At 39.2% G+C, this 13,755-nt stretch overlaps 1 protein-coding gene across 1 annotated transcript; it reads left to right on the top strand.

Moving 5' to 3' along the window:
• Positions 1-106: 106 nt before the first annotated feature.
• Positions 107-3,817, top strand: LOC118391139 (CCR4-NOT transcription complex subunit 8). Its single transcript, XM_035782194.2, has 7 exons — positions 107-270; positions 1,048-1,243; positions 1,372-1,565; positions 1,736-1,897; positions 2,050-2,194; positions 2,542-2,652; positions 2,891-3,817. The coding sequence occupies exons 2-7, from the start codon at positions 1,127-1,129 to the stop codon at positions 3,017-3,019; spliced, it is 858 nt and encodes a 285-aa protein (XP_035638087.1). The 5' UTR covers positions 107-270; positions 1,048-1,126; the 3' UTR covers positions 3,020-3,817.
• The last annotated feature ends 9,938 nt before the right edge of the window (positions 3,818-13,755 follow it).

Here is a 13,755-nt window from a genome sequence, read left to right as displayed (position 1 = left end):
ATGTAGCTTGCTATAATATTGTAATTCATTTTTCTTTGGGGAAACGGCTGTATATGCTCCGTGCTCTTCAGCAACTACAATCAGACTATTTGGGTCAGAGCTTCAAGAGAGAGTGAAGGTGCGCTTTTTTTTTTTTCCCCCTTCACTGCGCCTGCGTAAATGTTTATCTGACTTCCGATAGCAGCAAGTAAGCCAACGTTAACCAGTAACGTTAGCTATCAAGTACTAGCAGTAGCCCCAGCAGAAGTACAAGATCATACGACGGATCAGGTAAACATTGTTATTTGTGGTTTATACGGTTCATAGTAGCTAGCCAATACCATAATATGCGAGTCCAGCAAATTACCTAAGTGAGTTGGCTAGCTGTCATGCCGTTTTCCAGCTAACGTTAGCTTGTCATCTTCATACTAATCAAACGAACCAACGCTAGCAAACTGAGAACGTTAGTTAGCCATTTCGCTAACTAGTCTAAACTGATTCGGCTAGCGACCGTTGAATGTTATGGAAGATTGCAGTGATGTGACAAGTTCGTAATTTGGATATCACCAAATCGGGGGGGGGGTTAAATACCAAAAATAAAAACAATGTGTTACGGAAGAGGTAGTTAACATTTGTGTTCGCTAGCCACACTGGAGGTTAATGTTATCTACCGTGAACATACTATGTTTCCCCCTATAATTGAGTTAGCTATTATCATTGTGTTAGCTACATAGCTTGTTCGTCATTCCATTGTTGCTAGCTAGTTAACCAAGTGTTTGTACAAGAGACGTTCATAATTTGCAGAAAAACAAAGTGGAGTCGTTTATCCAGCCAAGCTCGCTTGCTATTGAACTACCAGCTAACGTTAGTTAGCATCCCTCATACCGTAGTGATTATATCCAGGCCAGTCAGGTTTTGATTTAAGCGCCCAGCCATGTAGTTAGCTACATGTGTTTGATGTTGAATCCAGCTACTGCACACAGTTTTTAACTAGCTATCATTTTGCATTTAAAATGTAATGGTTGATTAGCTGAATGGCCTATATGAATTTAAACCTCTTGTTCCCAGAAAGTTTTCTTCGCCACACTGCTCCCTGAAGGTGCTGCAGAATTATCGGTGTTTTCAGTCCTTTCCTAAACCTGCAAAAATGCCAGCCGCACTTGCAGATACCAGTCAGATTATCTGTGAGGTCTGGGCAAGCAATGTGGAGGAGGAAATGAGGAAAATCCGACAGATAATTCAAAGCTACAACTCCATTGCCATGGTAATCTATCGTGTCAAATATGCCAATACCCTATTTTTAATTTATGCTTAGTAGGTCTGGGAAGGTTTTGATATTGCATTAAAACATGTTATTTAATTAATTTAATGATGTCCTCCTTGTTCCACCAGGACACAGAATTCCCCGGAGTAGTAGTTCGACCAATTGGCGAGTTTCGCAGCACAGTAGATTACCAGTACCAGCTCTTGAGGTGCAACGTGGACCTTCTGAAAATCATCCAATTGGGACTGTCGTTTATGAACGAGGACGGAGACTATCCTCCTGGAACAACAACATGGCAGTTCAATTTCAAATTTAATTTAACGTGGGTGTTATTCCTTACATCCTTTTTACAATACAGCATAGCCAGTGATGAAATTAAAACTAGCATACTTATGCTTATTTGGGTAGGATTTGTTGCCTCATTAGAGTACTTGAGTAATAGTTTGTTTTGTTCCTTTCTGGAAAAAAAGACTGATGTTCTTTTGTAAACAGAGAGGATATGTACTCCCAGGACTCAATAGACCTACTCCAGAACTCCGGCCTCCAATTCAAAAAGCACGAGGAAGAGGGGATCGACACACTTTACTTTGCTGAGCTCTTGATGACATCTGGTTTAGTGCTGTGTGAAAATGTCAAGTGGCTCTCCTTTCACAGGTAGGGATGTGTGGAGAAATATCAGTGGGCCTAGGCCCTAGTTTTTCCTGGTGACCAGGTTCAGCTCTGGGCCCAAGTCATTAACTCACAACAGTGCCTCAATTGTCATTTGAGAAATATTATAATGATCTACCTGCTGTTCTCATTTGCAGCGGGTATGATTTTGGCTACCTGGTGAAGCTCTTAACGGACACTCGCCTACCTGAGGAGGAACATGAGTTCTTCCAGATCCTCAATCTCTTCTTCCCTGCAATCTATGATGTGAAATATCTGATGAAAAGCTGTAAGAACTTAAAGGTAAAGACACATTCCTGGTAACCTGCTTATTCATTTATGTTATGGTATTAGCAAAGCCAATGAAAGCACTGTTGGCTGTAAAGCATGTCTGACAGTTTGAATCTGAGTCTCATGCATGCCTCAACTTTTTTGGCATGCTTAGCTTGATTAGCTAATGCAAGTCTTCAGGTCTCAGACAAGGTTACTCATCACACAAGCGTGGCTCATTGAACTGCCCCAGCTACACAAGCAATGGTGGTCTATTGGTAAAGAAATGTGACTGACATGAAATGTCCTTTGACTTCCCCAAAGGCTGAGGTAGAGCATATGGCTGCAGTTGGCTGACTGTTACCTGTGTGTTTGTTCAGGGAGGACTCCAGGAGGTGGCTGACCAGCTAGAACTGAAAAGGATTGGGAGACAGCACCAGGCCGGTTCTGATTCACTGCTCACAGGGATGGCTTTCTTTAGGATGAAAGAGGTACCTACTATTCTATTCCTGATGTCTCCTATCTTCCATGACATTTTCAGCATTGTGCTTACACCTGTCATGTCCTTTCAAATCAGTGTTCAGGAAGGAAAATAACCTTTTTAAGGTTGACGGTCCCAGTTCAAGATGTAGAGACTAGCCTTGATGATGGGGATGTGCATCTTGAGAGAACCTGAGTCTGACAATGTTTCTGTTACTTGAAACCTCTGAAGTCATTTGTCTTTTGCAGCTTTTCTTTGAAGACAACATTGATGATGCAAAGTATTGTGGGCGATTGTATGGATTGGGCTCTGGGTCCACTCAAAATCAGAATGGCATCTCAAGCTCTTCCCAAGAGGAAACTAACAACAAGCACTGACTGACCACGAGGCCATCAAGTGGAAGACTCACTTGTTTTATCCCATCCGGTAGATGTTTCTCTTCTCCTCTCACTCCCAGAAGAAAACATGAGATTCATTTCTGTATTGAACTTCACCAGCTGCAAAAAGGGCATTGGTTACCACAGACTCTCCTCTTGAAACCATTTTGTTCTGTCATAGTTGATTTTTACTGCGTATTGCCACCATTCAAATTCCCTATTGTACCACCATTGAGCCTTTCTAGCACCCATCTCACAGGTCCAGTATTCGAAAACCTTTTATCTGTGTGTTACAGCATTGCAGTAACTACCATTCTTTTAGAAGCATGGGACCAGCTCGTGTATTGTACTACAAATGATAAGTGTAGCATTTAAGTGCTCAACAGCAATTCCCTGCACTCCTGCTTTTCATAAACTTTATTTAGACCCAACTGTAACTCAAGCATCAGTAGGTATCGTTCCCAAATAATTTCTGTGTTGGATACATGCTTGTAGGGATTGTACACTTAAAAAAAAAAAAAAAACTATTATGCTGGACAGGTATGTAAACTATAATGTAAAATTTCACTGCAGCCAACCTGTTTTAGCGTTTTTCCTTTCAGGAAGGAGATTTTTAGGTGGGTACCAGGTTGGTCTGAGTATGAACTTGTTTACAGGGACACCCTGCAGTTCTGTGTAACATTTGCTTTTAATTTGTTCACCGCTCAGTTTAAACAGATGTTTTTGGTTGCTATTGTTTTTACAACATACATTGTTTGAAACAGTTGTATATTAAAACATTTTCTATTTTCAATGTGACATTTTTAGTATTTTGTCATGTCTTGTTTTAATGCATGCCCAAAAATGTATTTCCTATATTCCTATATGCCTTACTGAACCAATTGTGTCGCTGTTTTAAGGTTGAATTGGGTTACGTAGTTGGGCTGCATTCTGTCACGTAACATAGCTACTTTACTTTTCATCCATATTGTATCCTCTTCATTATTGTGCCTAGGCTAGCATAAATTTATCTTTCCCAGACCAAGCTTGAGCTGTCAACTGACAGCGCAAGACCTGCATCTGATTTAAAAAGGGTAAAGGTTCTAAGTTGTCTTGGACAGGTTCATTTCCACCCTGAGGTAGTTGGATCCTCTGCATAATTAAGGCTTTTCCAGGTATTCCTCCTAAACATGAGGGATACTCGGAGTGAGGTAATGTACACAATTGGGTGCCGCTGTTTTGTAAATATAGGGTTCTAGTCTATTGCACATAAGTGCAATAAGTATCAAACCGCATTACTTCAATCATTTCATTCCAGACTATAATGCTACACCTGATGAATCAGTACATCAATTTATTTAATATTTTTAGGCTGGTGTTCATATACCCAAATCTCATGTAAGTCAGATGTATTTTAGTGAAAAGGTTTACTGATATACAGTGCCTTCGGAAAGTATTCAGACCCCTTCACTTTTTCAACTTTTTGTTAAGTTACAACCCTTATCCTAAAATATATATTTTTTTAAATCTGCAATCAACACACACTAACCAATAATGTCAAAGTGAAAACAGAATTTTAGAAAAGTTAGCCAATTTAGAAAAAAATAAGTATTCAGACCCTTTGCTGTGAGACTTGCAATTGAGCTCTGTTTCACCCTGTTTCCATTGATCATCCTTGATGTTTCTACAACTTGATTGGATTTCACCTGTGGTAAATTCAATTGATTGGACATGATATGGAAAGGCACACACCTGTCTATATAAGGTCCCATAGTTGACAGTGCATGTCAGAGCAAAAACCAAACCATGAGCTTGATGGAATTGTCCAACCACAGATCTGGGGAAGGTTACCAAAACATTTCTGCACCATAGATGGTCCCAAGACCACAGTGGCCTCCATCAATCTTAAATAGAAGAAGTTTGGAACCACCAAGACTTCCTAGAGCTGGCCACCCAGCCAAACTGAGCAATTGGGAGAAGGGCCTTGGTCACTAGTCAGGATCGAGGCAAAGATGAACAGAGCAAAGTACAGCGAAAACCTGCTCAGGACCACAGACTAAGGCAAAGGTTCACCTTCCAACAGGACAATGACCCTAAGCACACAGCCAAGACAATGCAGGAGTGGCTTCGGGAAAAGTCTGAACTCCTTGAGCCTGGACTTGAACCTGATTTAACATCTTTGGAGAGACCTAAAAATAGCTGAGCAGCAACCCTGCCCATCCAACCTGACAGAGTTTGAGAGGATCTGCAGACAAGAATGGGAGACACTCCCCAAATCATCCAGAAGGCGAGGTCAGTACAGGCGCTTTAAAGCAGGGACCGAGAGACTGAAAAACAGCTTCTATCTCAAGGCCATCAGACTGTTAAACAGCCACCACTAACATTGAGTGGCAGCTGCCAACACACTGACTCCAGCCACTTTAATAATGGGAATTGATGGAAATTGATGTAAAATATATCACTGGCCACTTTAAACAATGCTACTTAATATAATGTTTACATACCCTACATTACTCATCTCATATGTATATACTGTACTCTATCATCTACTGCATCTTTATCTAATACATGTATCACTAGCCACTTTAAACTATGCCACTTTTGTTTACATACATTACTCATCTCATATGTATATCTACTGCATCTTGCCTATGCTGTTCTGTACCATCACTCATTCATATATCTTTATGTACATATTCTTTATCCCTTTACACTTGGGTGTATAAGGTAGTAGTTTTGGGATTGTTAGGTTAGATTACTCGTTATTACTGCAGTGTCGGAACTAGAAGCACAAGCATTTCGCTACACTCACATTAACATGTGCTAACCATGTGTATGTGACAAATGCATTTGATTTGATTTGAAATGCAGGTGTACCAAGCTTATACTGTAGCATCATACCCAAGAAGACTCAAGGCTGTAATCGGGTCTGAATACTTACGTAGATTTGACAATCAATGATTTTATTTTGAATAAATTAGTGAAAGTGTAACCCTATTGTTGCTTTGTCATTATGGGGTATTGTGTGTAGATAGGACAATTATTTTTAAATCAATTTTAGAATAAGGCTTTTCGTGGTAATTATTCTAATCAAAGGAGAGACTTGAGAAGCTGAGTAGAACGAAGCCACAGCATTTTATAGCTAAGTCCATCCTGGATGTTCATGACAAACAGATGTGTGGAATGGGTCAAAAGATTAGGATTTGTATGAAATAAATGAATAATTCACAGTATCTCCTGTGTTGACTGTTCTCATTGTAAGGAAACCAGGGCTTGGCCCCCAAGATGAGGGTCCTCTCATTATCCTTACCCGAGCCATCTCCTCCCTGGTACCTCATAGTACACAAACACCAACTCATTCCATGGAATATTGTCTTATCACCAAACCACCGTAAATCAACTGTCAGCATTAAGCCTCAGAGGCTTCTCTCAGTTTACACAGACACATGAGCGTTCTAAGAACCCTATTCTGTTGCCTCTCAGAAAAACGGTGTGAATGTACTAATACAGGAATACATTCTAATATGAAAGTATTGTGACTAACATGTAATTCTACCACATTCCCCCATTTTGAGACTCAGTCTCAACTTTAAAGATTACAACTTTAAAAAAGACATTAATAAAAATAAAACATCAAAGAACTGACGCAAACATATAGGATAGGTTTTTTGTCTCCCTTGCACTAGTATATTACCATCCGTTGGGTCACTGAGCGTATAAACTTAACCTAGTGCATAAATTCTTCATAGAACAAGAAACATTAAAGCAATAATGAATTGCATGGGTCTCTGCATGTGACCGGCTGCTATAGCACGGGCTCAGCTTCCTCTGAAGAAACTGAGCATGGTCTCCCAACTTCACCTCCAACATATTCTGAGCGTTCTGCAGATTTGTTTGGTGAGGTCATGATACACAAGAACCCATGAAGAAAAACAAAAGATACATACAGTTTATATAATTCAAGGCTATATCTTCATAGACGGTGAAAAGCAAATATTTAATCCATAATGCAGTGCATGCAACGATGGAGTTTAATAAAAATAAGCTTTAGTTATCTAGCACACTCCAATGGATCAGCATGGTGGAAACAATTATTTCCATTCCTATAGTACCATCTGTAGAAACTAATCTTGTTGGACAAATCCAGGATAGCCCTCTCTTTCCCCCGTGGACCGAATCACAAATATGGCTATGAACTATACACTTCATAAATATCAGTATTACATATACTTTAAATCACCCAATGTCTCTCGGCTTCCCAGTGAGGGTGATCAAACCACACTAGAAAGCCAGGACAGAGGTCATTCAAACCCTTCAAATAAGTGTTTCTTTCTCTATTAGACTAATTAGAGAAACATTCATACATTTCGTATCCCAGGTTTACAGTAAGTTTCTTCAGTACATTTCTTATCAAAATAATTAATGTGTTTAATGAAAACTCAGAAAATAAAAACTGAAGAAAATTCCATGTGTGTGCCCCTTTAAGATACCTCTTCTCTAACCCATGAAACACCCACTAAAACCAAATGAAATAGATCACTCACAATAAATCAGACATAGTATTACAAACACCAACAAATATTCATAACAAGTGTGTTGTGTGGGTGCCTGTAAACTATATGGCAAAAAAAAAAATGGCCAAGCCTTATTTTATTTGGTAGCACCCTTGACGGCCAAATCCAGATACCTTTATACTTACAAAACTGCTAATTTCACTAACCGCTCTCCCAAGAAAATTATCTAACGCTCTCCCAAAACAATAGTTTCGGGAAACATTTCAAAGTGAGAGAAAGTGACTACCCCCATTCTCCTGGAAGAGAAAGTGTATATATCGTTAATATTCACTATACTACCTCTTAATCAGCAACCCAACTGTTTTAATTACAAACAAAACATGATGAAGATAATTCCACTGTACTCCCTCCAATCATACATTGTTTGTTTTAATCTACCCCAACATTTATGTGCCCTTAATTTAACATGCGCTGCCCTTATACACGGCAACATGTATCTCACCACTGAGTCTAACAATTAACTTCCTTACATGACTGGTCTCCCTTTCCAGTAATGTTATAACTTTAACCTTTTGCATTGATTTAGTAAAAATATAAACCTGTTGTTTAACAAATCTAGAACATTCAAAAAGTTGGTGCTGTCTCATCAGCGTAATAGTAAAAACTAACTGCAATCCACTTAATGACTTGACACTGTTCCACGTAACGGAAACAGATTATCGTTTGAAATGACATTACCTTCCTGCTCAAATTCACTGGTGTTACCTAAACTATAGAATTGAGTAATAATAATTAGAAAGACAAAGAACATCTCCCATTCAATTTAGTCATATCTCTACACCAAACTAACCCACTTCATTTCTTACAGGCCGCTCAAGTTCAGCGAGCACCAGTTGCTGACACCCACAGACTAAAACATGGAAACTCTACTCTTACCAGTAGAAAGAAATATAACCCATTCTCAAACAAAGTTCTGTGTTTACCTCTATCGTAAGGTTAAAAAACAAAACTTGACAACTTTCTCTTCTCCTTCACACTCTTGAAATGTCCATGACTTAAAAATTAACATGTCATTTGCCCGAATTTATAAAATACATCAGTCAACCCATAAAGAAAAATATACATTTCACAATAGATGAGCCTCTTCCTGCCCACAACTTCAATTCATTGCTGTTGAAGCCTTGTTTTATCGTGGAATAATTAATGCCTATTTTAAGTTATCAATTAAGATAATGGTCACAGCTCTATCGCAATTGCATATCCGCTAATATTAGAATCCTTTAGATATAGGTAACAGTCCATTCTAATTAGACTACAGGTAATAAAACAAACACTTGCTGTTGTTGACAAGCATATAGTCAATTCGTATTAATATTCAATTTAATGAATGAAATTACGACCCTATTTTCAGTAGTTTCTACCAGCAAACCATTGGGCAACACAAAAAATGATTAACTCGACTGAGAAAATCCATCGGTTAGGGTAAATTAACCAAAAGTGGACATACGCCAATCAGTTTTTTTGCGACTATTGCCCAGACTTTGTAGACAGTCATAATGCTTAAACCTTAGAAAACATATATTTTTTTCACCCTTCATATACGTCTACTTTTGTACACACATGCAATTTGTCATATATTCACAGAATCCATATATAGCGTTAAAATCTTAGGTACTCATTCATTAACCACCCATTTGCATTTCCAACGACTCCATCACCCAACTCCCAACAGAACCCCAAAAACTTTGGTTTCCGGGACACTGCCTGGTGGGTCATGGGAATGATGCTCCTCCCGTGTTCTCAATGGTCCTCTAACCTCCCAGAAACCACAGACGTGCCGCTACTGTCTAAAATAACATCCCACACTTGATAATACGAAATTATATTTACTATGATAGGCAGTAGTGGACTGAATCCCAAGATAACGTTATATATCAAAAATTATTATCCATATCTAAATCAGATTATTATACACACTATTCAATACCTTATTATCCAAACCACAGATTAAGACTTATTTCCACACTCACACAACTCTCATATCACATTCACACAATGATATTCCCAAACGCACTTAATATGTGTATAACCTGCAGGAAAACTTTATAACAGGGCCCAAATTTGGAATGTCAAATCTTTTGCATTTTACCATAACCAATAATGTTATTAACATAGTGTTGTAATTTTACCAGTCTGTAACCTAACAAAATGTGGGAAAAGTCAAGGGGTCTGAATACTTTCCGAATGCATTTTTACATTAACAAAGTCATAGACTGAATAAAATAAACATCTACATCTAAACCATTAAGATTGGAATTGCTGCGAGGCTTTGCGGAGAGAGGCTGTAGTTCCATAACTGCGGAAGAAAGCCACTGCTTCTTGCTGGAGGAAATCAGGAACTGTAGCAGAATTGGAAATACAGAAGAACTAAGCAGTACTCCAGAACCTTTGGGTATGGATATTTCTGAAATGGGAGAGCAAGAATATTAACAAAAAATAAGTATTCAGTGAACGGTTTTTAAAGATGCACTATTGTCACGTGAATTTTCTATCCCAATGATAATAACTGACAATCAATAGCACTGACCAATCCCTGAGGTTTTTAAGACCATGGGTATAATAATAATTAGTCAAAGACTCAGCTTATGCAAAAGGTTAGTAAAGTTTATTCAGAGAACATTCTAAAGTCAAGAATACAAAGACATCTATTTTGTAGCTGTGCACATACCACACTCCACACAAACAGTAGATATCCTACGCACATACATACACACAAACAGAAGATATCCTATGCACATACTGTCTCACTACCCAGCCTACAGAGATCAGGGAGACCTTGACCTTGAGACGTACTCCCTGTTCTCTCCCAAATGTCTAGTCAGGTCGGCGCCAAATTTTGATCAGACAGTCTGTGTTTAAAATACCATAAAGACCCTAATTCTGACTAGAACTACACATTTATTGATTATAATTGTATACATTCTAATCAATTCCATACAATTTTATGGTTTCAGGGTGGAATATTCTAATCATTCAATTAACAGATAAATCCCATTAACAACTATGCAGAAATCGCTCCGCCATTTCCTGGTTGCAAAAATTCTATTAGTTTGCCTATTTTCAGTTTGTGACAAAACAAGCCAGTGTAGTGCAGTGAATCATTGTACCATCTAAACCTCTGTGAAATATCTTTTGCATAACCAGTTGGCAATTCTCCAACCGGGATTTTGGGAAAACCAGGGAATTTATTGAATGTTCCCGGAATTTTGCAACCCTAGTTTTAAGTATGAGACTGTATTACTTTGACATAGTCTGGAATTTCAGCCAGCTTTTTGTGTTGCCCAGAAACCATGGTGATTAAGGGATTAAGGATTCAGTGTCAGGTCTGAAAAACAAAATTGTACATGAACTCAAGCTTTCACTTACACCAACTACAGTGAGCTACAAAAGTATTTGGACAGTGGCACATTTTTTGCTGTTTTGCCTCTGTACTCCAGCACTTCGGATTTGAAATTAAAGTGCAAACTGTCAGCATGAATTTGAGGAGTTAAATATTCCTTCAAATTAAAATTGACACGAAAGGCTGCTAATAATAATAAAACACAGCGCTATTGATACTTTGCTACTCATTCATTGCAGCTGCAGCCCGAGCGGAAGTACGGAGAAGCACGTTTTGTAATACCGTTGAATAAAAACTTAAACATGAACTCACTCATAAAAACAGCAGCTCTTTGCTGTATTCATTGACAATCTTTCTGTTGTCATGGTTTTACAAGTTATTTTATCTTACGTAGGCTAGTAGCCTATTAAACTTGGCTGTGGCCAGGGTCATGGAAGCTCTATAGCGACGGCGATTTGAGGTATCCTGATTGGGCAGCGCAATAGGTGCACTCGAATTAGTCACAGATTTTCCGGTCCGCCGAGTAGGCGGAGTTTGTGTCATGGGAAGACTTTGCTTTCCCGGTGCGCAGGACTTTTGAATCAAGTGCACCTGCCGGCAACAGTTCAACACGATTTAAAAAGGAGTGCAAGCCTTTATCGTTCGTTGGCTTTTTCACAGAAAAATTTGGTGATCGACTAGAAATGTCTTGAAGATCGACCGGTTGGCGACCACTGATCTAAGGAGATCTCTGAAGCTGCCATGCTACTCTTCTACCGTTAAAATACATTTGTGCATGACACAAGTAATTTTTACAACAATTGTTTACAGACAGATTATTTCACTTATAATTAACCGTATCACAATTCCAGTGGGTCAGAAGTTTACATACACTAAGTTGACTGTGCCTTTAAACATCTTGGAACATTCCAGAAAATGATGTCATGGCTTTAGAAGCTTCTGATAGGCTAATTGACATAATTTAAATCAATTGGAGGTGTCCCTGTGGATGTATTTCAAGTTCTACCTTTAAACTCAGTGCCTCTTTGCTTGACATCATGGGAAAATCAAAAGAAATCTGCCAAGACCTCAGTAAAAAAATTGTAGACGTCCACAAGTCTGGTTCATCCTTGGGAGCAATTCCAAACGCCTGAAGGTACCATGTTTATCTGTAAAAACAAAAGCATTCAAGTATAAACACCATGGAACCACGCAGCCGTTACCGCTCAGCATGGAGACGCATTCTGTCTCCCAGAGATTAATGTACTTTGGTGTGAAAAGTGAATAACAGCAAAGGAACTTGTGAAGATGCTGGAGGAAACAGGTACAAAAGTATCTATATCCACAGTAAAACGAGTCCTACGAGTCCATAACCTGAAAGGCCACTCAGCAAGGAAGAAGCCACTGCTCCAAAACCACCATAAAAAAGCCAGACTACGGTTTGCATCTGCACATGGGGACAAAGATCATACTTTTTGGAGAAATGTCCTCTGGTCTGATGAAACAAAAATAAAACTGTTTGGCCATAATGACCATCGTTGTGTTTTGAGGAAAAGGAGGGAGGTTTGCAAGCCGAAGAACACCATCCCAACCGTGAAGCACGGGGGTGGCAGCATCATATTGTGGGGGTGCTTTGCTGCAGGAGGGACTACTGCACTTCACAAAATAGATGGCTTCATGAGGAAGGAAAATTACGTGGATATATTGAAGCAACATCTCAAGACATCAGTCAGGAAGTTAAAGCTTGGTCGCAAATGGGTCTTTCAAATGGACAATGACCTCAAGCATACTTCCAAAGTTGTGGCAAAATGGCTTAAGGACAACAAAGTCAAGGTATTGGAGTGGCCATCACAAAGCCCTGACCTCAATCCTATAGAAAAATTGTGGGCAGAACTGAAAGCGTGTGCGAGCAAGAAGGCCTACAAACCTGACTCAGTTACACCAGCTCTGTCAGGAGGAATGGGCCAAAATTCACCCAATTTATTGTGGGAAGCTTGTGGAAGGCTACCCGCAATGTTTGACCCAAGTTAAACAATTTAATGTCAATGCTACCAAATACAAATTGAGTGTATGTAAACTTCTGACCCACTGGGAATGTGATGAAAGAAATAAAAGCTGAATGATTATTATAAATGATTCTCTCTACTATTATTCTTACATTTCACATTCTTAAAATAAAGTGGTGATCCTAATTGACCTAAGAGAGGGAATTTTTACGAGGATTAATTTAAACTGAGTTTAAATGTATTTGCCTAAGGTATATGTAAACTCCCAACTTCAACTGTATATTTAAAATATAGGACAAAACACACATCACTACACAAAGAGAGACCTAAGACAACAACATTGGCAGCAACAGATAACACAGTATGGTAGCAACACAACATGACAACAACGTGGTAAAAACACAACATGGCAGCAGCACAGCATGGTAGCAGGACAAAACATGGTACAAACATTATTGGGCACAGACAACAGCACAAAGGGCAAGAAGGTAGAGACAATAATACCTTACACAAAGCAGCCACAACTGTCAGTAAGAGAGTGTCCATGATTGAGTCTTTGAATGAAGAGATTGAGATAACTGTCTAGTTTGAGTTTGTTGCAGCTCCTTCCAGTCACTAGCTGCAGCGAACTGAAAAAAGGAGCTACCCAGGGATGTGTGGGCATTTGGGGAACTTTAACAGAATATGACTGGCAGAATGGGTGTTGTGTGTGTGGAGGATGAGGGCTGCAGTAGGTATCTTAGATAGGGGGGAGTGAGGCCTAAGAGGGTTTTATAAATCAGCATTAACCAGTGGGTCTTGCGAGGGGAAAACAGAGAGGACCAGTTTACAGAGGAGTATAGAGCGCATATCTGATGG

This window comes from Oncorhynchus keta, chromosome 12 (genome assembly GCF_023373465.1).
Source record: "Oncorhynchus keta strain PuntledgeMale-10-30-2019 chromosome 12, Oket_V2, whole genome shotgun sequence".
Classification (NCBI taxonomy): Eukaryota; Metazoa; Chordata; class Actinopteri; order Salmoniformes; family Salmonidae; genus Oncorhynchus; species Oncorhynchus keta.
The sequence above is the reverse complement of the archived record's forward strand: the minus strand, read 5'-3'. Positions and strand labels throughout refer to the sequence as shown.

Coding starts and splice junctions, on each gene's coding strand:
- LOC118391139 (XM_035782194.2), top strand. CDS start 1,127: ATGCCAGCCGCACTTGCAGATACCAGTCAGATTATCTGTGAGGTCTGG. Junction 1,898..2,049: donor AAGTGGCTCTCCTTTCACAG/GTAGGGATGTGT, acceptor TCTCATTTGCAG/CGGGTATGATTTTGGCTACC. Junction 2,195..2,541: donor AAAGCTGTAAGAACTTAAAG/GTAAAGACACAT, acceptor GTGTTTGTTCAG/GGAGGACTCCAGGAGGTGGC.